The 24,821-nt window shown below is 34.1% G+C and overlaps 1 protein-coding gene across 1 annotated transcript in view; it reads left to right on the top strand.

The window, feature by feature from the left end:
• BCAS3 (BCAS3 microtubule associated cell migration factor) overlaps positions 1 to 24,821 on the top strand; it is a 957,541-nt gene that overhangs the window by 470,801 nt on the left and 461,919 nt on the right. The window contains exon 17 of the mRNA XM_056814655.1: positions 21,077 to 21,227. Coding sequence (XP_056670633.1) covers positions 21,077 to 21,227 — 151 coding nt within the window. The remainder of the gene's footprint in view (positions 1 to 21,076; positions 21,228 to 24,821) is intronic.

The following is a 24,821-nucleotide window of genomic DNA, read 5'->3' on the forward strand; positions in this document are numbered from 1 at the left end:
CTAAAATAATTTCATGTGATATATATATATATATATATATGAATATATATAACATTTTTTATGATTTGCTTACAAATTGTATCCCCTACAATGGAATGTCTGTGTGCAGGGATTTTTTTTCCATTTGGCTTTTTGTATCCCAGTGCCTAATACTATGTGTTACTCATGGTCAGTATTTAGCAAATGTTTATTAAATTAGATTGTATTAAATTGGTTTCCATTCTGTATTTAACAGAAATCTATCCCACAGCCCCTGCCTCTCTTCTGTCTTTCCTATCCCTACCTTGAATCTCATAGAATTTGCCAGGGGGAATTTAGAATAAATTGAGACAGAAATATTATTTCTGTTGACCTCTATGGGGAGCAATTTTGTTGAATCCCAAGAAGAGCCTTGGCTCAGAACCTCAATGAAGATATTTAACATGTTATGTTTCAATTAAAACTTCTTCAAAGTGAAAAATAGCAGTGAAACCCTAAAATTCTGAGATCAACCCTTTTATTAAATGTGCCATTTGTTAGAAAATTAATTTGGACTTTGAGACTGATGTTTGGAACATCATTTTTCTTTCTAGTAAATGTATTGGGTTATTTTAACTCCCAGACTTCAATATTTAGCCTGCATGTTGTATTGCATGGTCACAGATATTGTTATTCCACATTTTCCTTAAGATGGACCACATCACAAATATTTTAAAAACCAGTCACATATTTAGGTCTGATATAATTCTATCTACTTATAACAGCCCATAATAACACATTATGCTTCTCAAACTCTTTTTTCCATTTCAATGTTTAATCGTGTAGTTTTTGCCAAATAATCATCAGCAGTTAACTGTTTTAAATTTTATGCCTCAGTGTATGTGTATATAAACATACACATGTATGTGTATGTTTATATACACATACATACATACATATACATATAGATGTGTATATATGTATGTGTATATAACAAAATGGAGAAAATTCTGCTCTTTCAGACTTTCTCAATACCTGGGGATGAACCTGAAATTTCAGAAATATTTCAGGTATATATACACCTTCCCCTACTACTCCAATTATTAGTTTTGGAAGACTATTCCATTTTTTTGAGTGGTTTGTTTTTATATACATGCCCTTCCTTTCCTATGTTTCTATAATATTATGACATTCCTCATTTTACTAATCATCCAGATCATGCGAGCTTTATATACTTTTATGCCATTTCCATGGTTTCCCAGTGCTCCACTCTTACTTACCCAATGAGTTCTTATGGGAAAGTTGGGTTGAAAGGATTGACATCATCATGTCTTCCTGAAAAACAGATGGGTTTCCTTTAAGTCACACTCACTTATATAACCACCTATTCAGAGAAATAGGAGCAAAAATAATTTCAAAGAACATTAGGTGTAGGAGATCTTTAAGAGTAATAGAAAGGAAATTCTAAGTTTTGTTGTAAAAGACAAAGTATCAGAGTACAGAATTAGCAGATTATTTGCATCTTTTCATTTTTTAGTGTTATTCAGGGGGCATGGGGTAGAACTATTATTTTTTTGTGCAGTCACCAATATTTATTTTTAATTCTAGAGATGCAGTTATCAGTTAACACTGATCTTCAGCTTCTCTTCATTTTGGTTTTTTTAGTACCAAACATTTCCCTCTTCTTTTATGTCTTTATATCCTCTGAGATTTCAGTATCACATTGCTTTCTTAATCTAGTTCTTAAGCTAGCTCTTTTCTCCTGTTTGTATTTTAATATTAATATGAACCTCCTCTAGAGGTCGGTATTTTCTTAGCTTTCCTTTGTTGACACTATTCCTTCTTGCCCTCAATGTGGCAATGTCTAATTCTTGGGCACACTTAGATCACCTAGCATGTCAGGTTCCCTTCAGTTAGGATTTCTTGACCTGTGTTTTGTTGTGTCTCTGGGCTGATTTACATTTTGGAGAAAAAGATACATCCAAGATTTTAGTGCAATTAGCCTTGAGATAGGGAATATTCTTCTTATTACACAGGAGCAAATTACTTTGTGGGAATACTTTAGATCAGCTTCTTTTGGAAGCCTGATTCCTTCTTTGGAAGGCAGCTATGCTTGCCACTGTACCACCAACAGAGGCCTGAATCCTTCTTTGGGGAAGCTCTGTGAACAGAGTTTTTGGACTTGTGTTTTTGCACATGGAATTTATTTCTTGAAATCCCCAGTTCTCAGGTTAGAGAACTGTATTCTTAAAAAACTCATCATAAGTCAATGACTTGTCTGGGTACCCTAGCTGAGTATAGGTAAGGTTGCTAAAGGATTCAATTATAGATGACATTCTGGCTGTGCCACTTGAAGGGCAAGTGATGTAGTCATTTTCTGAAAGTTTTTTAGCTTGTCGTTTACTTATATTGCTAAAGGCCAATGATTGCATTTTATCTGGGACCAAAAACTAGTTCAAGTTGGTGTGAATATATATTTATCTGTTTAAAATCAGCATTTATTTATTAAGTGCCTACTATGTGTAGGGCATGTAATAACATTTAGTAATAACAATAGTAATAACAAATACTAATAACAACAATAACAACTAACATTTATATAACAACTTATGATTTCTTATTTTGTAAAAGGGATAAAATATGGCTATATATGTAGAGCTAAAGCTTTATAAACTTAAGTAGTATTTTAATTTATTGAATTCATTTCAATTGATATTGATTAAGTCAATTGTTTGCAGCAAACAGTGAGGCCTGTCATTTTTTTCAACTATGGATGGAACTGCCTAGAAACCAATGATGCAATCTTGTTGCATTAAACTATAGTATGAAAGCACAGTGATAATACACACTACTGGGAGAGATTAAAAAACTTTAGATGAGTCTTGGACACTGTGTTTTTGAAGCTTGTTCTCTGAGATGATTTAACACATTCATGTAACTTCAATACCAAATAAGGTATAAGTGTATTAGGAAGTTTTATGTGTGAGGTGAAAAGTCATCAAGGAAGGAACTAGAATCAGGGAAAGTAATTCCAACTTCACAATATAATCTGGAAACCAATAGAAATAAAACTAGGCTAAAGGAAATCAGATAGTTGGACTAATAAATATTTAGTCAACTCATCTTAGTCTTTTTGTTAGATTTTCTTTGGCGTTTGTTGAATTGTCTGTTCTCCTTGTTTCCTTTTTATTTCTGTTCTTTTGATCTAGTTTCAGAGTGAACATTAGAGTGGCATGATATGGTTGGTCAAACTATAGGACTAGGACTTTAATGGATTTGAATTGCTAGTTGGCTTTAAGAAGTTTCTTGATATAGCTCCTAGTTAAAAACTTCAAATTAGAATGACAAGCTAGTATGATGGTTCAATGGATAGAGCCAGGCCTAGAGACAGGGGGTCCTGGGTTGAAATTTGACCTCAGATACTTCCTAGCTGTGTGTCTCTGGACCAGTTGCTTAGCTTCAATGGCCTGGCCCTTACTGTTCTTCTGCCTTGGAGCCATTAAGTCTAATATAAAAGGTAAGAATTAAAAAAAAAAAAAAAGCTAATATGGAACAGAAAAATCATTCAAAGGAATATAGTGAAAGACATTGCAGTGAGATGGTCATTATGGATTCTTGGAAATTGGATTTCCAAATTGAGAAGTACAGGCAAAATTGAGTGGATGCTCTAAATGTCTAAATAGTAAATATATGAATTTCATGAAACTTGGAAGTTATTCAGTGCTTAATGTGTGTAAAACACAGGTGGATATGTGTCCTTTCTCTTCCTTTGTGTTTGCTTCATCCTGCTATCTTGGAGCCTTTCCAAGCCTATCTTGTCTCCTACCCTGGTGATGTGGTTTAGGATGTATTATTGCTACCTTCTTTTCTCAACCTACTTTCTTTATGAGATTGAACCCCACCTTATTACAAAAGTTAGTTTGTGTTTTAGTCTTGGTATAATATAATGGCCTTTAGGTCCATTTATTTTTCCTCTGAAGTTTTATGGTGATTATATCAGATGAAAAGTTAGTGGTATATCCAAATGAAGAACTGGGAGCAGAAGCACAGAAGAAAAACAGCTGCTTTATCACATGGATCGATGAGGATATGATTGGGGTATAGACTCTAAGTGATCATCCTAGTGCAAATATCAACAATATATAAATAGTTTTTGATCAAGGACACATGTAAAACCCAGTGAAATTTGGTGTCGGCTATGGGAACCGGTGGGAGGAGGGGAGGGAAAGAACATGACTCTTGTAACCAAGGAAAAATATCAAAAATTGACTAATTAAATATTTTTTTTAATGATCAAGAGAAAAGAAAAAAAAGTTAGTGGTATAATCATAATTGTTCAGAGCTCGGACTTGGGAAAATTCCTTTTAGACAGATTTAGCTTGCTTCCATATATACATACCTAAACATATATACACACACATTCATAAATTTATGCATATATTTATATATATGCACATATAAATATATATAAAATGAAGCTTGGGGGTACATTTTGCTTGCTTATTAAATTGTGATCTTGAGGGCAGGGACTTTTCTTTTGCTCTTTTTTGTATCTCCTATGTGGGTAGCATACTCTCTGACACTATTATTGAGCTTAATAAATGTTTATTGATTAACTGCTCTAATTTAAATAAATTTACTAATACATCTTAGAATGCTGAAGTGGAATTTATAAGTCTCTGTGTAAAGGTAATCCCCGGCTAACATATTCAGTTCAAAGGGGAAACTATATTATAGAGGGAAGTTGATTCCAAGAGAACAGACCTTAATAGACCCTGGAGGAAACATGATTCAGCTGTAGCCTTGGTTCAGCTATCAATGATGAAAGAATGACTATGTAGAATGCTTTTGGAGCTATGGAATGGACAAGGTAGTAGCAGGACTGCTTGTAGCTTCAGGAATCTAAAAGGACTCTTAGTTGTCAGAGCTTATTCTTCAATTGCTTATTCTCTTACTAAATTGTGATCTTGTTAAGGGCAGAGAATTTATACTTTTTCCTCTTTATGTCTCCACCTTATTGTTCAGTGCCTTATGCATAGAAAATGCTTAATGTTTATTAAATTGAATCAAAAATTGCAATGTTAGAAATAAGTCTGAGACATTGCATGTTGAATTGGAGTGAAGAGGAAAAGGATTTAAGGTTCATTGCAAGAACTGATACATTGGATGATTAGGTGTGAATAATGCCATGGAGTAGCCCATAAAAAATAAAATGATAGAATTAAAAGAGACCATTGTTACTGACTAGGCTACAACATTTTTTTTTAAAACCCTTACCTTCCCTCTTGGAGTCAATACTGTGTATTGGCTCCAAGGCAGAAGAGTGGTAAGGGCTAGGCAATGGGGGTCAAGTGACTTGCTCAGGGTCACACAGCTAGGAAGTGGCTGGGGCCAGATTTTAACCTAGGACCTCCAGTCTCTAGGCCTGGCTCTCAATCCACTGTGCTACCCAGCTGCCCCCATAGGCTATAACATTTGAGGGACAGTATGGGTTTTGAAAATGTGATTGCTTTCTTGTTTAGGGCACAATAATGTAATGTCACAGCTCTCATTTTAGAGTGGTAGAATGGGTCTAAATGTTTATTTGTTCTCAATGAAGGTGAAAAAATTCATAGAAAATGCAGATGAATAGGGTTCTGATTGTTAAATCTGAAATAATTGCTAGAGTGGTATTCAGTAGCAGAAGGAGAAGCAGGAGAGGAGAGTATTATTTCTTGGTCTTAGATTGTCCCGGAGCTACTTATTTAGGTGTATTCTTCCTTTTGGTAGTCCTTAACTCATTCATTTCCATCTTTTATGATTGGATTGCCATAATAAAAAGCAAGCAACTTTGTGTTTTTATGAAGATCACTTATTCAACTGAGGGCTGTGCCTGGATTCTTTATTCTCACTGTATGTTAATTTTCTATGATTTATTCTCTAATGAACTGGTCATCTTTTTGCTTTCTTATTTTTAATAATCATAGAAGACACCATTCAAATGGAATATACGTTTCCTGTGGGGTTATTGGGTGAAAAAATTAAAAACTATTTTGAGCAAAGATACTGAAATGTTAACCTGGACTTAAAATCTATTTTATCTTGCTTGTTCTGCAAAATGCTTGTTTTCATGTTTTCCTTTTACCCTTAACCCCTACCCTTAAACCTCTGCATCTTTGAGAGTTGTTAACATCAATGGCTCTTTCCCATCTGAAGGAGATGCATCTTTGACACTTCTCATGACTTGAATTATAGTGCTAACACAGAGCCAGAAAATATCCTTAACAGACTCGGTAAAAGCAGGACTTTTAGGAATAATAATAAGAAATAATACTTTGCCATTTAATTTTATAGTTATGTTTTAAGTGAAAGTTGAAGCTAAAATATTATTATTGTTATTCTGAGTTTTATCTCCCTGCTTTTTGTGTCATCATTTTTTGTGTACACATTGTTTGAAACTGATTGAAAATGTGAAGTTGATAAACTGAGTACTCTCTTACCTTTTTTATGTCCTTTGAAATGTACTTTGAGTATTCTATTTAGGAATACTACAGTTGTATGATTTCCTTGGTATTTTGAGTATGTAACACCTTCCAATATCTCCATATTGCCTTATACTGCTATAAACAATAATAGAAATGGATGTAGCCAAGGGCTCTTAGCTTCCTTGAATGAATTAAACCCAACATTTCATTTTCTTTGCACTATTAAGGTGTGAATTTTAACTACTTTTGTTGTTCTTATCTGATACTTTTTGAGGTCAGTAAATCAGGGATTCAAGGATAGAGATCATTGAAGAGCAGTCATTTATGGTATGGCTAGAGAGTTTCCTTTGTTTTAACATCTATGGTTGTAAATAAAGATTTCATATTTGGGGAACTTGCAAACTATGAATTGAAAATCTTTGGTTCTACTCTTTCTGAATGTTATATTTGTATTTTATTTAGAGAAACTTAAAATTTTATGTATGCTTATTATAGGATAGAAGGAAGAATCAGAGGCAAGCACTTCCTTATCTTTTTGTATGTATTGGACCCCTTTAGCAGCATTCTGATAGGTTCTGTTATCCCCTTTGCAGAATGTTTTTAAATTAACAAAATATAAAGGATTTCAAAGAAAACTAATTCTGTTGAAATAGGAAGTCATTTTTTTCCCATTTAAATTGATGTATCCCTGGAAGTATTTTAATAGACACTTGTGGACTTTGGTCATGATATTTTCCCTTGGCTTACGTGGGGAAAATTGCCTTTCTGTTTCTGTAATTTTTAGTTGACTGGCATCTTAATTTTTTTTTTCCTTTTGCTGTTAATATTGATCTTTAAGACAATCCACATTTGACAAACAGTAATTTGAATCTTTGAATTGGATAGTAAACTACTATTACTACTTCTACTACTACCTACACACCTACACACACACACACACACACACACACACACACACACACACACACACACACACACTTGTCTTTAATCCCAGAATCCTTGAGTGCTCTAAAAATAATTAACTAGACTTGAAATTCACTTCTGTAAGGTAGAGATCTTGTTAACTACTTTAGTATGATGAGATTAAGCATCCTATTCAGAGATAGGCCACATAAGTAGAAGAGAGGCTTCTTTTCCAACCAGAAGATTTCAGGGCAGGTCCTCACACATATTCTATCTTGAAGCACTTCAGAGAAATCTTTCATATTTAATAATATTCCTCATGGTCACTTTCAGCTGCTTTTCTGTTTATTTTCCCCTGTTTATTTTCCTTTATTCTTCCACTTGGAAACTTTGCCAAGTGGCCCTTCTACCTCTTTTCCTGGATTCCTTGTTGGTTGGTTGTCAGAACTTCCCACATCTTAGAGTTCCTCTGCTTGGCCTTGGCTGATCTATCTCCTAGAGTTTTGGGTCTTTGGATATTACATCCCTCTCTATCCTTATCTGCAATAGATAATGCCTTTGTTACATCAGTCAGAATTTTTAAAATGATAGGGTTTGTGAAATTTCTGATGGCCTTTGCCTTCATGTGTTTTCATTTCTAAAATTCCTGTTTCTTAGTTCATCTTGATTTTGGGGTTAGACTTTTCCTTTTACTGACCAACTTCTGAAACAATTGAACAAGTTTCACATGTGAAAGGAAGAGAAATAATCCCTATTAATTTAGTTTACTTTATTAACATCCAGAGTAATATATATTTTATGTATATACATATTCACATACATACATACATATATACATCATTAAGCTTCTTTTCTGGGTCAGATAGTGGACTTATTTTTGAAGTGTTTCCTCAGCTTCTCCTTATCCTCTGCAAAATGCCCCCTCAACTTTCCTGGAAGGAAATATCTTCATTACCAGGTGATACCTGTTGTTTATATCCATGTGGTACTTTAAAACAACACAAAGCAAATCTTTTCTATTGAATTACTGCACACTTCAACATGTAGCAGTTATTCCCAGTCCCTTCAATTTCTAAAATACTGAAAAATAAAGTGGATGATTGCAAATAGCAAGAGACTGAACTTCCTATGTCTTTAATCTCCCCCTCTTTAAACATTCTGCTTGGCAGCAGGGAGCAAGTTGTGTTCTCTTTTGGCTGTTTTTATGATTTTTATTGAATTTTCTGTTCCACTCTCTCGGAGTACTCCTGTGAGCCAGTCTTACTTCCTCCCAGTTCAGTATGTGGGTCAGAAGGCACTGTTTCTCACTAGGGCGCTGCTGTTTCCTCTTCCGACTCAAGTAGATTACAGATTATACTGGAGCATATCTGAGAAAAGGTCAAAAAGAAGGGTGAAAGTCCTGGATCTGCATCTGGGAAGCTTTTCATTCTCATCTGGTAAACTTAAAAAAAAAATCAAATGGAAAAAGAAAAATCCACCCTTCTCCCAAATTAACTAACAATAACCCACAAGCAAGAAATACACATTTTCCCATTATCCTTTGTTGTGTATTTTGTAGGGATTTATTGGGCTTTCATTAAATGATTATTTAGTATTTGGTTGAAAAGGCTTTAATGTCAAATTGGACATCAAGTGATAGTTAAGCAGACTTTAAATTCCCTTAGCCTGGATTGTCTGTGATTGTCTCAAAACAAGCTATTATTGTGCTTGTACTGAGACAAGAGTCAAGAAACCTGGAACTTTTCTTCCACAGAGTTAACTCAGTTAAAATATTTGGTTCACATAGGATTTTTTGACCTGTCAGCTCTAGAGCAGGATATTAGAACCAGACTGGTTGCTTTGGTCTTCTGGGTAAGAGAGAGAACACATGCATACATACACATTAATAAATTTTTTTGCTGTTGGAGAGATATAAAAACTCAACTAAGGTAATGGATGAATATATTAATCAAAGACAGTGTTTCTTTTCATAGTGGTACTTGGAAATTGTAGTCATCTTCAGTGGCATAGAGCAAAATGGATGGTATAAGTATTTTGGAGAAATCAAAATGTTAAACTATGGATGTTGGAAGATTGGGAATCATATCCTCCAGCTGAAAAAAGAAGATTGTCCTGTGGTATAAGTATGTGTAGAGATGAAGGAAAGTGAGTGTATCATGTCACTATTGAAGACGTTGAGTTTTATATAGGCCTATCCTTCATGACATGTTCTCAAACACCTTGATATTTATTTATAGCATTTGATAGCATTCCAAGTTCCAGTATCAGAATGAGTCCTATGGGATGGTTGTTATAAAAACTTATTTTCTTGTATTCCTTTTTATTCTCCTTTAAATGAATCTTCTACCTTTTCCTTCCTCCCTTCACCCTAATAACCATTTCCCCCTATTTTAAAAACCATCTCAGCATTTCTAATATTCCTAGGCATTTTTGTTCTTCCTACCAAATAATTTCTTTCTTCTGTATTAAATCAATATATTCTATTAAATGTTGCATATCTTTTGTTTTTTTGTCTTCACTTTTTAATATGTAATTTCTCTTCTATCACTTGTAATAAAGATTAAAAAAGAATAAAAGTAAAGTAGTTTTGCAAAACTGATTAATATATTGATCAAGTCCACATTGTATAAAATGTTCCATATTATTAGCACCCCTCTTCAAAAAATGTAGGCTGGTGCTTTCTCATATCTCTTCTTCAGGGTCATTTGGTCTTTTTCATTCCAGTTCACTCTACATTTGAAAAACTATTCTCTTCTACCTCCAAGAATATCCTTAAACATATACCTACATGCATATATACCTATCATAAAATTCTTAGACCCCACTTAGTAAAGCATTTCCCATAGAACATGGGAAGCTCAAAATAAGGGTACATTTGGTCCACTTGTACCATTAAAAAGCAATCATAAAAGCCCACAACTTTTGTAAGCAATGATGGAGAAAGATTTACCAAATTGGATTTTTAAAATGACTTAATTGGTCTACTGTTTCATTTACTTTAATTCTTCTTGTTTGGTAGAATGCTATATTTGGAAAACTCTTCCCAACCATGACAAAATTTTTGACCCTTTTTTCTATTTAGTATTCATCAATTTGAGAAGCAAGTGATATAGTGGAAAAAACCTTCAACTTCAAGTCTATAACACCAGGCCTTTATCCTCCTCTTTAATAATATGAAGCTTAGGAAGTTATTTACCATCTCTGAACCTCAGTTTCTTCTGTAAAATCTGTTTAATGATAATTTCACTATTATACCTTATATGGCTTTCATTAGGAAATGACTTTTAAAATGGTAAAGTATAATAGGAAGTGTTGTTTTATTAATAATATAGTTTTAGGCTTGTTGCCTATAGCCTATAGACAAAATGTTTGGGGTTTTTTTTGAGACAGAGCAATAAACTTTTCTCTGTCTTAAATCTTTATAAAATATTTTTTCTTTATTTGGTTTGGAGTTGAAGAAATGAAAAGAAAGAGACTGTAAATTAAACTTGGTCCGTAACTGGTGAACAAGTCCCAGGACCTAGCTTTAGAAGCAGCTGGCAGCAGGCCATGTTCACATATTCTCAGATCACTGCATTCAGAAGCTAACAATACCAACCAAGCTTCTGCAAAATGAGTAAAGATAAAATAGAAAAGAGGTTAGCTTTGCAGCAGCATTACCTGGGAGTTGATGCTGATGTCTTTTCCACAAATGTCCAACTTTGTCAAAGCTCAGTAAATCTTGGAAAGTTTATTTTCCTTGTAGCATCTGTGTTTTATAATGGGGCCTTTAATTTGTTTTTACTTTGCCTACAGGGATTTCTTTTGTCCGGAGCTTTCAGCCTCTTTTTTTTTTTTTTTAACTCTGTACAAGTGATTCTGTTAATGATGGCCAGTTTGGGAATATACCTATGCAAAACTGAAATGACAGGTTGTTCCCTGAGTGCATCAGCAAAGCCTGTTGTTATTTTTCTCTCTTCACTTTTATCCTCAACTTCATCCATTTTTCCTCTCTGTATTTGTAGTATAGAATGTCTGGAAAATCATAGTTTGGAATAATGCCTACATAATATGGTGGCAATCTAATTTTATTTCTGGTCAGCTCATGTTTAAGAGGAACAATGAGTGACCTAGCCATAGGTTCTCTTAATTCCTTCTATCAGGGAAGCTCTTCCAGATCCCAGAGGGCAGGCCTTTGCCTAGGAACAGATGCAATCCACAGCTTTACCATTTTCCAGGTCACTTCCGTGAGAAGGCAGTGAGGGAAAATCAGAACAAGAGGCCTGGAGGAATGAGAATCGGGAAGGGAACAGACATCTCAAATGAAATTGGCATTCCTGTGCTCTCCCAGAATTCCAAGATGCCCTGCAAACATTGTCCTCTTTGCACTAAATGTTCTAAAGGAAAAAGCATTAAAAATAATTGCACACACTAAAAAAAGATCTTTTCTCACAACAACCCCTTAAGTAGGTAGTGAAATCTTATTACTCTTCATTTACAGATGAAACTACAGAAAACAGGTTAAATAATTTGCCTCTGGACACATTGCCTATGCCAGAGCTAGGTACAGAATCCTGAATCGAAGTCCATCACTCTTACCACTAACCGTGATGTACTTTTTCATTATCTAATACTAACTAGCTCTTTCACTGTTTGCATATCATCTAACATTTTATGATTCATTTTCCTCATCTGTAAAATAAAGGTCTCTAAGGCCTGCTCCCTTTGGTTTCTAACATCTGTGACCTGCTTTTATGGATTTTTGAGTCTTACTTGCTTCTTTTGATATTACTATTAAAAAAACTACCTTCTGTAAACAATACAGTTATTGTGAATAAAATTTTAAATGTCAATTATCATAATCACTTCCATTTCTGTGTGGAAATGTTGAAGCTTGTTCACATTGAGTATCCAGAGTTACATAGAAAATTGCTAATCAACTTCTTTAGTTTATTACTTTTTATTGGAAAAAAATTTTTTTTTTTACAGTCATTCATGTATTGCTGTCCCCCTTTAGCAACCTGGAAGGTCATTGTTACTGAACCTTTTTTTAAATAACCAGGAAAAATGTATTTTATTCCTAATTCTGGGGCCATATGTTTGTCTCTCTTTCTGTTTGTCTGTCGTCTGTCTTTCTGTCGGTCTGTCTCTCTCTGTACCCTCTTTCACCATCTCCTCTCTTCCCCTCCTCTCTGTTTGTTTCAGTTTCCTTAACTGTTAAGTTAGTGTAGTAACAATACATACTTCTCAGGTTTGTTGGGAGGATGACATTATATACTATTAGTAAAGCACTTAGCTTAGTGTCTAGCACATGGTAGGTACTATATAAATGCTTATTTTCTTCCTTTTCCTCCTTCCTTCTCCAGATAAAATTTCTTTTTTCACCTCTTGGGAAACAGTATCCTTGGTACTTTGTTTTGCTTTTTTGCATTTTTTGACTTTTCATTTTAGGGGACTGGTGAACCTCTAAAAGTTTAGAACTACAGCAGATTTATTTAAGGACTCAAAAGCTGTAAGTTTATACAAAATTAATCAGTATAGACTTGAGCCCCCCAAATAGGACTAGGATTTTTGCAAATACTAATTTTCTCATGAGGTTGTTAGAACTTCCTGTGTCTTGTTGCACCAGAAATACCATGGGAACAGCCTTTCTTGTGACATTTTGTCACTTATAGGTCTTGTCCCAGTTGGAGCTCAAAAGTGCAGCTCTGGCATTGGAAATGTATGTTCATCTGATATTAAGAAATAACAAATAATTGTACAGAGATTTTATTCAAATATCTTAAAAAGCTTTTAATGATATTTTTTTCCTTCCTGTATCCTAGGCATGTAGAAATAGAAGGAATATTATGATCATTTACCCTCCCTACTTCCCTGAGGCAGTAAATATTATCATATAGATAATACTTTGGCTTTTATGTAACACATTTCTATATTACTCATGCCATGACAGAAGACACATCACACATAAAATAAAAATCTCATCAAGGAAATAAAGTGGAAGATGGCATGCTTTGATCTGCAATCAGATTCCAACAGTTCCTTCTGGATAATATTTTTCATCATGTGTCACAAAGAGATTTTATCAAGGTCAAGTCATTGATTCTTTGTTTGCCTTTTGGTCACTTAACCCACTATCCCTTCAAGAAGAATCTTCCTTTAAATCTGCCCTGACTCTCAGCACATCATTTAACCCCAATTGCCTAGCCGTTGCCACTCTTCTGCCTTGGAATCAATATGCATAAGGTAAGAGTTTAAAAAGAAGAAGAGAAGGAGATCACCCAATGTTGTTGACTAATAAAATTTGGGTCTTGATGAAAGTAACCGAAAGACTATCCTTACAGGTTCCAATGAAAAGAGGATTCTCTTGACAGTAAAATTTTCTTGACCTAACACTCAATGTGAGGGAGCAGTGAAAAGCAGTTCCACTAGAGGAATCTAATATTTGGTGATCTCTATCTTCCCTGTAAACTCAGAGGTGAAATTCCATAAATAACCTATATTCTAAGTAAAAATGATTCTAAAAGCTAAAATGCAAATGGTTCAAAAAGTCAAAATTGAATGCTGTGAAATTATATCACCAACCTTGGAATCAAAGAAGACATATGAGAGGGCATCTCAGTTCCTTTTTTTGAAAAAATGAAGGGAGGGAAGGAGGGAGGGAGGAACTGTGAACATGGATTATTGGTAGTATATACTGTCAGAATTACTTGATATATTAGTTAGTTTTACTAAACCACTTTTCCCCTCTCTTTTTTCATTCTTTGTATAAAAAGCAGCATGAGAGTAGTGAACTAAAAGCTACCCTTAGAACCAAGAAGACCCGGGTTCAAATCCTTATTCATAGGCACATGAGCTGTGTGACCCAGCATATCATAGCCTACCAGTGCACTAGGATACAGTGGCAGGGCAAGTACCAATAGTCAATGTTAGAAGAATTTCCTCACAAGGGAGTTTCCTTCAAGGAAATAATAAATCTAGTCAAATATTAGCTTCCTCTTTTATTCCCAGACTTTATATATCACTCTCTCCACATCTATCCAGACTCACCAACTATTCTCAGGTTCCCATCACTTCCTTCTCTATTACTTCTTCCCCACAATTATCTGCCCCACAAATATCTCTTCCCTTCTATAACATTATCAATTTCCTCCACTCCATGAGTTCTTTCTATCCACACATTCCTTCTGTTTATGTTTTTAAAACATTTCAAGTCTTGCTAATCTGCTTAAATGTTTATTTTGCTTTTTTCCTTTTTTATCTTGTTCCTTCACATTCTTGAAATTGAAATCTGATTTTTTCCTCTACTGCTTTCATGAGACTTCTCACTTAAAATTTGTCATTGTGGATTAGTGAAGAAAGCACTTTGAATACCTTAACAGATCATATGAATATGAGTTTTTATTATTACCTGTAACCTCTGGTTAAATTTAATGGCTTTGTTTTTGTTCTCCTATCAAGGATTCTTATCTGCATTAAACACTAATGATAATAATGAAAGCTAGTATTTATATATAGTGCTTCTAAGGTTTATAAAGCAGTTAACATGTATTATTTAATTTGTCCCTCTCTTATGGTATTACATATCTGATCCCCATTGTATAGATGAGGAAATATTGACCCTTTGGTATTAAATTAATTGCCCATGATCACATAGGTAACAAATATTGAAGACAAGATTGAAACACATCATGCTGTCTTCATCTCCTTCTTTGTGAACCTTTTTCTTTCTTTATGTGATATTGTACTTTCTTGATCCATTTCCTACATTATTGTTTGCTTTTGCCTCCCATTGTGGTTCCTCTTCCTACCCCTTAATCATGATCTTTCTCTAAGGCCTTGTCTCAATTCCCAACTTTTCTTTCTCTACTTTTAAAATTTATATACTCTGGCTTTAATAGTGATCCTTTTTAGATGTCCATCAATTGGGGAATGGATGAAAAAATTGGTACATATTGGTAATGGAATACTATTGTGCTGTAAGAATTGATAAGCAAGATGATTTCAGAAAAAGTTGGAAAGATCTGCAGGAACTGTTACAGAGTGAAATTAGCAGAACTGAGAGAACATTGTATACAGTCACAGCAGTATTGGACAATAATTATCTGTGAAAACTTGGCTACTCTTAGCAATGCAATGATCTGGGGTAATTCTGAAAGATGGTTAGTGCCCTCCACCTCCAGAGAACGAACTGTTGGAGTTGTCTTTCACATCAGTGTATTTATGGTTTTATTTTGGGGTTTTGGCTATGTATGACTTTGTTTATACAACAATGACCAATATGGATGTGTATTTTGCATGACAATAAAATAAAATTTAGATTAATTAAAAATTAAACAAAAAAACAAAACAGTAATTCCTTTCCTTATGATTCCTAAATCTATATTTCTATCCTAACTATTTATTTGCTCAACAGCCTTGTATTTCTGACTAAAAGATATTGCCATTAAGATTTATGCACCATAACTCATAATATGTCTAAAATTTCATTCATAATCATCACTTCTGATTTTGTTGTTGTTGGTGGTGTCACCGCTCTTCTTCTAATCTCTGATTACAAATTTTGAAGTCCTCTTTAACTCTTCCCTTCTTACTGTATAGTCTTTTTTCATCAAGCTCTAGTGTTTCTTTCTGTTAAATGCTTCTTACACTTCTTGGTACACAATATATGTTGAGTAAATATTTGTTCACTAAATAGGAAATGACTAGGATATCTGAGGTTTTCTGGGTTAGTCATACACTCAGTGCTACAATCCAGTTGTAGAATCAAATAATAATCACAATTATTTGTGACAAATCTCCAATAGCGAAGTGTATGTCTGCTTCACCAGTATAACATTAAATCCCTTTTAAATGTCTACACATAATAAAATTACCCTTTTTACTCATATTCTCCAAAAACAGGATCCCAAATATTCTGTTAGTGCTCCTTCATAGTTTATTTTTGTTGTTGTTTTTTTCAGTTATTGACTCTGTGTCCCCATTTTGGATTTTTCTTGGCAAAGATTCTCAAATGGTTTGCCATTTCCTTCTCCAGATCATTTTACAAATGAAGAAACAGGGTGAAACAGAGTTAAGTGATTTGTCCAGGGTCATATAGCTAGTAAATATCAGAGGCCAGATTTGAACTCATGAATATTAGCCTTTCTGACTTCAGTCCCAACACTATCTGCTGTGCACTTAGCTGCACACTTGGTGTGTTGGGTATTTTTATTTTTCTGTTACATATTTGACTACCTACTATGTCTTGTATATCTTGTGAGTGCTGCGCTAATTATCCCCTTGACATGTATAGACAACTTCCACTAACTTTAATAGGCATTCTGAAAGAGAAATGAAGGGGAAATGGACCTTCATTTTCTGTGCCCGAGATTGTTCTTGTTTTGCTAAGGTGACATTTATTGACATTTCTCTTAAAATCTCCAGTGGGTATTGTAAAAACATTCATTTGCTGGTCTGGAGCATTTGGTTAAGTCATTACCTAAATTCTGAAGGCTATCTTCATACTTTGATGATAAAAAAAAAGAAAGAAAAAATTCAATAGCTCCATGCATTTATGACACTTCTGTAGCTAACTTTGTATATTGTGGCAACCTTCCCTGCCAGATGACTCATTCTTTAAGATAAATGCTATACTGTCTTCAATGTGGCAAGGTCTGTATTCTGGATGTTTTCTGGAAATATGATGTTTAAGAACTTTTCTTTGTATTTTCTTTCTTTTCTTTTAACCTTGTATCCTATTAACTTAAAGGTAGTCAAATCATTTGAAAAATTATATTTTTTTAGAAGTCAGGAAGCCATGATTTGAAACAATTAAAACTACTGGCTGCATTATTTTTTAATATGATAAAAAGAATTGTAGGGCAATAAAAGTTGTTATAATCTGATTTACTTGTATATTTCTCAGTAATTGGAACATAGGATATTCTTTAGATGCCATCTGTAATGGTAGCATTCCATGAGTCAATTTAACCCAGTTAACACTCACAAGAGAGATTTGAAAACTTCAGATTAGAATTGCCTCAGTTCTAGGACACTCCATTTTTTACCCAAAGCCACCTCATAATATTCCATTGGTTATCTGTTGGAGGTAGAAAAAGCTAATTACACTTTCATAACCATTAGTGTCTGTCAGATAAGGTTTCTTAAACTCTTTAGAGAAGGTAACCATAGTCATGGAGTAGTTTTGGCAGGAGGTTTCATGGCAAGTAAGTTCTGTGTGGCAATAGCAATATCTCTTGTAAAAAAAGACAATTTGAGGCTTTTGAAGCCCCAAAATTATGAGTAAGTTAGCTTATGTTGGCTTTACTAATATGTGAATCTTGAAAGTTTTTTTTAAAATAAGGGGAATATTTTCTGTCATTTTTATAGTTTTCATTTTTGTTTTGCTTTTCCATCCTGTTTGTCATTAATTTTTTTCTGTTAAGTGCTTATAAGTAAATTGTCTCCTGGATCAGGTATATTTTGTATTGACACTGCTAAAAAGAAGCCAAACTAACTTTTGAAATGTTGAGATTCTTTCTGAGACATTAGTTTTCTTGAATACATAATGTCATGAACAGTGGTTAAAAATGGTAAGGAGAGGGGGAGGGAGGGAGAGTCAATAAGCTACTAGTTATGTTCAATTAAATGACCCCGAGGAGAGGGCAAAGAAAGCGTTGCATGTCTTTAGAAAGATGAGAAATTCATTAAGATTTTTTTCCCTTCTCCTTTCTTCAGTCCATTTGAAGTACCATTATGGCTTTTTAGTCTGCTTCCTGTGAGGGAAACTCTTTCTTACTGTTATTCTTCCCTGGAAAAAGGTGGTTACACTGGGGGTGTAGTAGATTGAAATCTAAAGCACCCTCTTCAGTTCAGCCTGTGTGGATTTGACCCAGGGTTTGTGTAATGTCTATTGAGAATGCCCCAGTTGTTTAGGAACCTAATTCCCAATATGGCCTCCCTTTGACTATGGACAAAGCCGACATTTCACAGCATTATGGAAACAGAAAAACAAGTTAATGATCTAAACCTTCTAATTCACCATGGCTTGCCTCTTTAAAGCCCCTTGATTCTATTATAAGCTGGCTGGCTCCTGCATTGTTTCCTTTCTTTTTCTCTGCTTTTCTTTACATTTCTTTTCCTCCTGTCTGTATAATTTGTAGCCCATTGCTTTTTTTTTTTTTACTAAATACCTTAAAGGTGGTGGCTACAGTGAGTTACAGAAGGCAGAAAAGCATGTTCAGACTGGGAATATGGCCATATAGGAGCGTCATCCCAAGAATATAGTAAAACATGTAGCTTTTCCTCTTTGGTATCCATCTCCTGTCTTACTGTTTTTTAAGAGTAAGTGAACTTGACTTCCAATCTCACTAAGCCAGCATCACAATTTAGTTCAGAATCTGAGGGCAATTGAGTTAGAAATTTTGGTTCTGACAAGTAAAAATTTCTTTAAGTTGAAAAATGTGATGTGATGTACTAGACCTGCAGGGTCCTACTGCTTTTCGTCTCCCTTATCCCATTACTGGCATATTAGTGAGTGCCAATAACATTTCAAAGGATTTAATTTAGAAACAAAAAATACAAATTTGCAATTGTGTCATAAGATCCCTTGTAATGTTTTTTTTTTTCCTTGCTTAAACCTTACATCAGGTTGAGGAGGAAACTAGGACTCAAGACCCCAGACTTTCCATATTGATGCTATCATTAGCTTCCGATTAAATCCATTCAGCTTTTCAGTGGTTTCATTTATACTTTTTTATTAATTAAGAGAGAATTAAAATAGGTAATACAATATTTTGAAAAGTTTTATTATGAAGGGAATATCTAAAATTTTAAATTACTATGTGTTTTTTTTTCTGACATACCCACCAAAATTAGTTACTCACTTCGATGGATTGCCAAGGGTTCTTTAGGACAGAATCCAGTGAGGTTTTTTAACCAATCACAGGCTCACCATTAAAAAAATGCCAAGGTCATTGTGTCAGTGGTTATGATATTTGCGCTCACATCTTTTTGACTCCAGTTCTTCACCTGAAGATATAATATATTGCTCAAAGGTACAGCATTTTTTTTAAAGTTTCCTTTTCCAAGCCCAAATATTTTGAGTTTAGTGTTTTCCCCCTAAGTCTCCATATCTGTCAATAATGAAATATACTTTAATGAAAAAAGATAGTATAACTGTATTTCTAAGTGAACGCAATTACTTTATCAAAACCCAAAATATATGGCACTTTAGGATTCACCTAGTACTGTGTGTGTGTGTGTGTGTGTGTGTGATCTCATGTGATCTTTAGTTACAGATGAGGTAAGTGAAGCCTAGAGGAGTTTTAAGTGACTTACCCATGGACATCAAATCAGTAAATGCCAGAGCAGAGATTTAAATCCTTGATTTTCTTTTTTACTTTACTATACTGCATCTCTGTTATCAGTTAATCTTTTTTGGGGGGGAAGGATATCACTTTTCCTTTGAGAACTAGATTAACCAATATCTGATAAATTTTGCCATTTCCTTCCATTATTGTTTCCTTCACATAATTACTAGCTGTCTTATTCTTTGATCTGCTTGTCATTTAGGAATCTTTAATTTATCTTCATTTAGGCCTTTTTCTTTTGCCTTTGCTCCCTGAACTAATTGTTTTTATTTTATTATGATATTATCATCATAAGGATATGATGAGTGTTTTTTACTTTTTTTAATGTATTTTTACATTTATTTGAAATTACTTTGTTTCCTGACAGGGTCAGTTTAAAAAATGCTAAAAAAAAATTCATGTGTGAAATATATATGTTCTTTAGCTATGTGTATTCTTTACTATATATTTTCTTTAGTTTCTTTTCATGTATATTCTTTAATTTCAAATAGTATATATTCTTTATGTGAATTCAAGTAATATATATTCCTTAGTTTTATTTTGAAGTATTTAATTCTAAATTTCTCAGCAGTTTCATAAGTTCTTTGTTTTTTGCTTATCTTTCTGTTAGATTTGTCTATCTCTGAAGGAGAAACATTAAAGTCTCCTACTCTGGTTGTGTTGCTATATATATCTTTTAGCAATTCAATTAGTTTTTCCTTTATGAATTTAGATACTATACCATTGGGAAAATATACGTGTGTGTGTGTGTGTGTGTGTGTGTGTGTGTGTGTGTATATGTATTTAATTTCAATATTTGTTTCTGCAATGGTTCCTTTTATAATGTAATTTCCTAGTTTATTTTGATAATATTGTGTGAATTTTTATGTTTACTTTGTCTGGTAACATGAATCCCTATTGTTCTTTTTTGGGCTTACATGCACAGTAAATGATGGAGCTTCTCTTTTTTATCATGTTTATTTTATGTCTTATAAGCAACAGATTGTGAGATTTTTATTTTGTATTCTGTCACTTTCATTTTATTTTATATTTATGATCATTTCTAGTCATTTCCGACAGTATTGTCTGACTTTCAACTATAACTTCCAGTTTTCTTATGTTGGCTTTAAAATTTCTGGGCATTTTACATTTCTACTTATATGCTGAAAATGTATTAGTGACCTATCAGTGTATTTAGCCTCTAAATTATTCACAGTGATAATGAACATTTATTCCTTAGAAGTGGAAATTAACACTATTACAAGAGGCAGATGACTTCCTAGTCTACTAGACATAGATTTGTAATTAGTAGCTGTCATTTTATGTCTCTAGCCTTCATTTTTCCATTTCTGCAATGACAGAATTGAAATAGATAAGGCCCTTTCTAGCTCTCATTCTTTGAGTCTAACAGAATGGTTTTATTTCTTTGTTTTATTGAAGGAAAATTAAATAGTCAAGACTCGTACAACAATTTCACCAACAACAACCCTGGCAACCCTCGGCTTTCCCCACTCCCTAGTTTGATGGTAGTGGTGCCTCTTGCGCAAATCAAGCAGCCAATGACATTGGGGACCATCACGAAACGCACAGGGTAAGTAACCACTCACACTTGATGCTTTTTATCATGGTGCTTTTCAGAAGCAGATGCATAAGAATGAGATGCTTTTCATTAATGTAGTTTTGATTTCTCTTCTTTCTAGCAGCATGAGACTTAATGGCAACACATTAGGTACAAATTTTAAAACACATTCCTCCTCTCCCTCCCTCCCTCCCTCCTTTCCTCCCTCCCTCCCTCCCTTCCTCTCTCCCTCCTTTCCTCCCTCCCTCTCTCCCTCTCTCCCTCCCTCCCTTCCTCCCTCCCTCCCTCCCTCCCTCCCTCCCTTCCTCTCTTCCTCCCTTCCTCCCTTCCTCCCTTCCTCCCTTCCTCCCTTCCTTCCTCCCTTCCTCCCTTCCTCCCTTCCTCCCTTCCTCCCTTCCTCCCTTCCTCCCTTCCTCCCTTCCTCCCTTCCTCCCTCCCTTCCTTCCTTCCTTCCTTCCTTCCTTCCTTCCTTCCTTCCTTCCTTCCTTCCTTCCTTCCTTCCTTCCTTCCTTCCTTCCTTCCTTCCTTCCTTCCTTCCTTCCTTCCTTCCTTCCTTCCTTCCTTCCTTCCTTCCTTCCTTCCTTCCTTCCTTCCTTCCTTCCTTCCTTCCTTCCTTCCTTCCTTCCTTCCTTCCTTCCTTCCTTCCTTCCTTCCTTCCTTCCTTCCTTCCTTCCTTCCTTCCTTCCTTCCTTCCTTCCTTCCTTCCTTCCTTCCTTCCTATAAAAACAACAACATTGACAAATTGTAAAAACTCATTTTGGCTAATAAAAATCAGATTTTTCAGCTCGGTCTTATTTTTTTTGCCCATACCTAAATGCATGCTTTGCATAGTCCTGCTTTTGCAGTAGAGCATTCTCTATGCATACTCTTGCTAATTTTGACTGATATCAATAATGGAGTGGCAAGATTTTATGTTAGCACTGCTTTTAATAATCTTTATATGGAGTTCGGCAGTGTATATTTGTCGGCAATATATAGACATAATTCTAGATACATTGCTTCACTTTTCTGAATATTTCCTCCTGTATAAAATATGGTCTTTGGCCTAGCTTAAGAGTTTTTAATATAGGTGTCTGTGAACTTCCTTTTAAAATATTTTGATAACTGTGTTTCAATATAATTGCCTTCCTTTATAGTCCTAGGTATTAATAAAAAGTAATTATTATTACTTATTAATATTATTAATATTAATAAAAATTATTATTACTTATTAATAAAAAGTAAAATGAAGATTACATTTTTATTTCTATATAATTAGTTCTACTCATAATTCTATATTTTGTTTTATGACATTATACTTGAAAGGAGTCTCTAGGCTTCCCCAGACTGACAGAAAGATTCAAGATATGAAGGAGATTAATTTTCCCTGGCACAGATGATCTCCAAGATCTCTTCTACCTTTCATTTTCTATGAATCTATAAGTCCTAGTAAAAAGACTCCAATCAAGTTTAGCCATGATCCTCCAAGATGCTTCCTATAATTAATTTGAATTCAAGATACTTTGGATAATTAATTTGAATTTTCCTGACTTTAGTTTTGGTGCTTGTAGCACCAGTTTGACATATTGATGGTCTAAATAGGACTAGGAACCTTAGTTCTGATTCTCCTCTGTCACTAATTATTCACATAATATCCTCATTCCTCTAAGCCTCGGTTTCTTTACCTGTAGAATGAGAGGGCTATAAAATTTCCAGTCCCCTTTCTCATTCAAACATTCTGAGATTCATTATAATATAATATAATAATATATAATAATAGTGGTATATAGCCATCTGTGAGATATAGCAGAGAGAGAGCTAGCCTCAGTGTTAGGAAGACCTGGATTCAAATCTTGTGTTTCATCCTTATTGGCTATTACATAACTGACTCAGAACACACCATTTAATCCTTTAAAGAATACAAGACTGGAACCTGCCTGCCTTGACAAAGGTGATTTTCTAGTTGATTGAAAAACATTTATCAAACCTTTATTATGTGCTTTGCATGGTGCTTAGCCCTGGAAATACAGAAGCCATCAAGCAAGTCCTTACCTTCAAAAGTGTATAAAAAATTTTTAAAGTAAGTTTCAATTCATGTCGTGGTTTTTACAACATCATAATTTTCCCCATTATCTATCCTCTTGTCTTCCTAGAAAGTAATTTCTTGTAACAAACAGAATTTTTAAAAATATAAGCCAATAAAAATAAAAAGAAGAGAAAAAATTAGCACACTGGATCAATACATTGAATAATCTGAAAGCATGGCCATTGTACAACACTTTTGAAGATCTCCCATGTCCAAAATGGGATGGATTAGGTGTATTCTTTTTTGTCTCATATCATGTTTCTTTATAATTTTGCAACATCCACTTTGATTTTTTGTCCATATGGTCATTTTCTCCATTTGCATCATTTTAGTGTTTGTTGTTTTTTATGGCTTACTATATTTTACATCAGTTCCTACAGATTTTTCCATGCCTCTCTGTGTTCATCACATTCATCATTTCTTACAGCAGAGTAATATTCCATTATATTCTTATACCACAATTTGTTTAATAATTTCTCAGTCGTGGGTCTCTACCTACTTTGTTTTCATTTCATGACTACCATGAAAAGTGTTGCTGATAAATGAATGAATGAATGAATGAATAAATATATGGGAATTTTCTTCTTATCAGTTGCCCTCTTTTGGTATAAACCTGGTAATCAAATCTATGAGTCAAGGGTTACAGGTCATTTTAGTAACATTTTTTTTTTTTGCATAATTCCAAATTTCTCTTCAACATTTTTGTACCAGTTTTTGGCACAACCAACAAGTGCCAGTGTGCCTTGCATTCTAAAAGAGTAAAATAGCACATATATATTGCAATGTAGTATAAAAGGAAGAATATTAGAGAAAATAGTTAGAGGTGAATGAAATAGAATAAAAAGGTGATTAAGATACCTTTGCCAAGAAGAGTGAGTTTGATTTGATGACTTTTCTTAATCCTAGAGGTAGAAAGTGGGGCATGGGGATCACTAAGAAATATTGTATTGGGCCTAAGAAATGGGAAAGAAATGGTGAACTTTATAATCAGATCTCAGGGTCCCATGGAGCATTCCTTTGACTTCATATCAAGATGGAGGATGGAAAGCAGTTTGCATGGCATAATGATAGATATATCAGTTCAGACATAACCTGATATAGAAAAAATCCTAGAGCTTTATAATTTATAATACTTTTCCATGTTATTCAACAATTCAGTAAATGTGCATTCAACCCTAAATATATGCACGGCATTGAGGGCACAAAGATAAAACTTTTTTTTTTTGCCTTCAAGGAACTTATGTATTTTTGTAGAGATAAAACATCTATACAAAATACAAATCTATACAAAGTATAGAAATACAAATCTATACAAGTTTGATTTCATGGAGAAGACTCCACATAAGCTGAAACTTAAAAGGAAGACAATCACTGTTGTGTGATTGTGATTTTTAGAGAAACAGTATGGAATGTTATTCCAGGTCTGGGATAGCTTGGTGTAGAGATAATGAATCCAGAGATGTTGAGAATAAGCAATAACTAGTTACATTTTTGTACTGTATGAAGAGAAATAAAATAAGTAAAATAATTGAATGCTTTTT

Source organism: Monodelphis domestica, chromosome 2 (assembly GCF_027887165.1).
Source record: "Monodelphis domestica isolate mMonDom1 chromosome 2, mMonDom1.pri, whole genome shotgun sequence".
NCBI lineage: Eukaryota > Metazoa > Chordata > Mammalia > Didelphimorphia > Didelphidae > Monodelphis > Monodelphis domestica.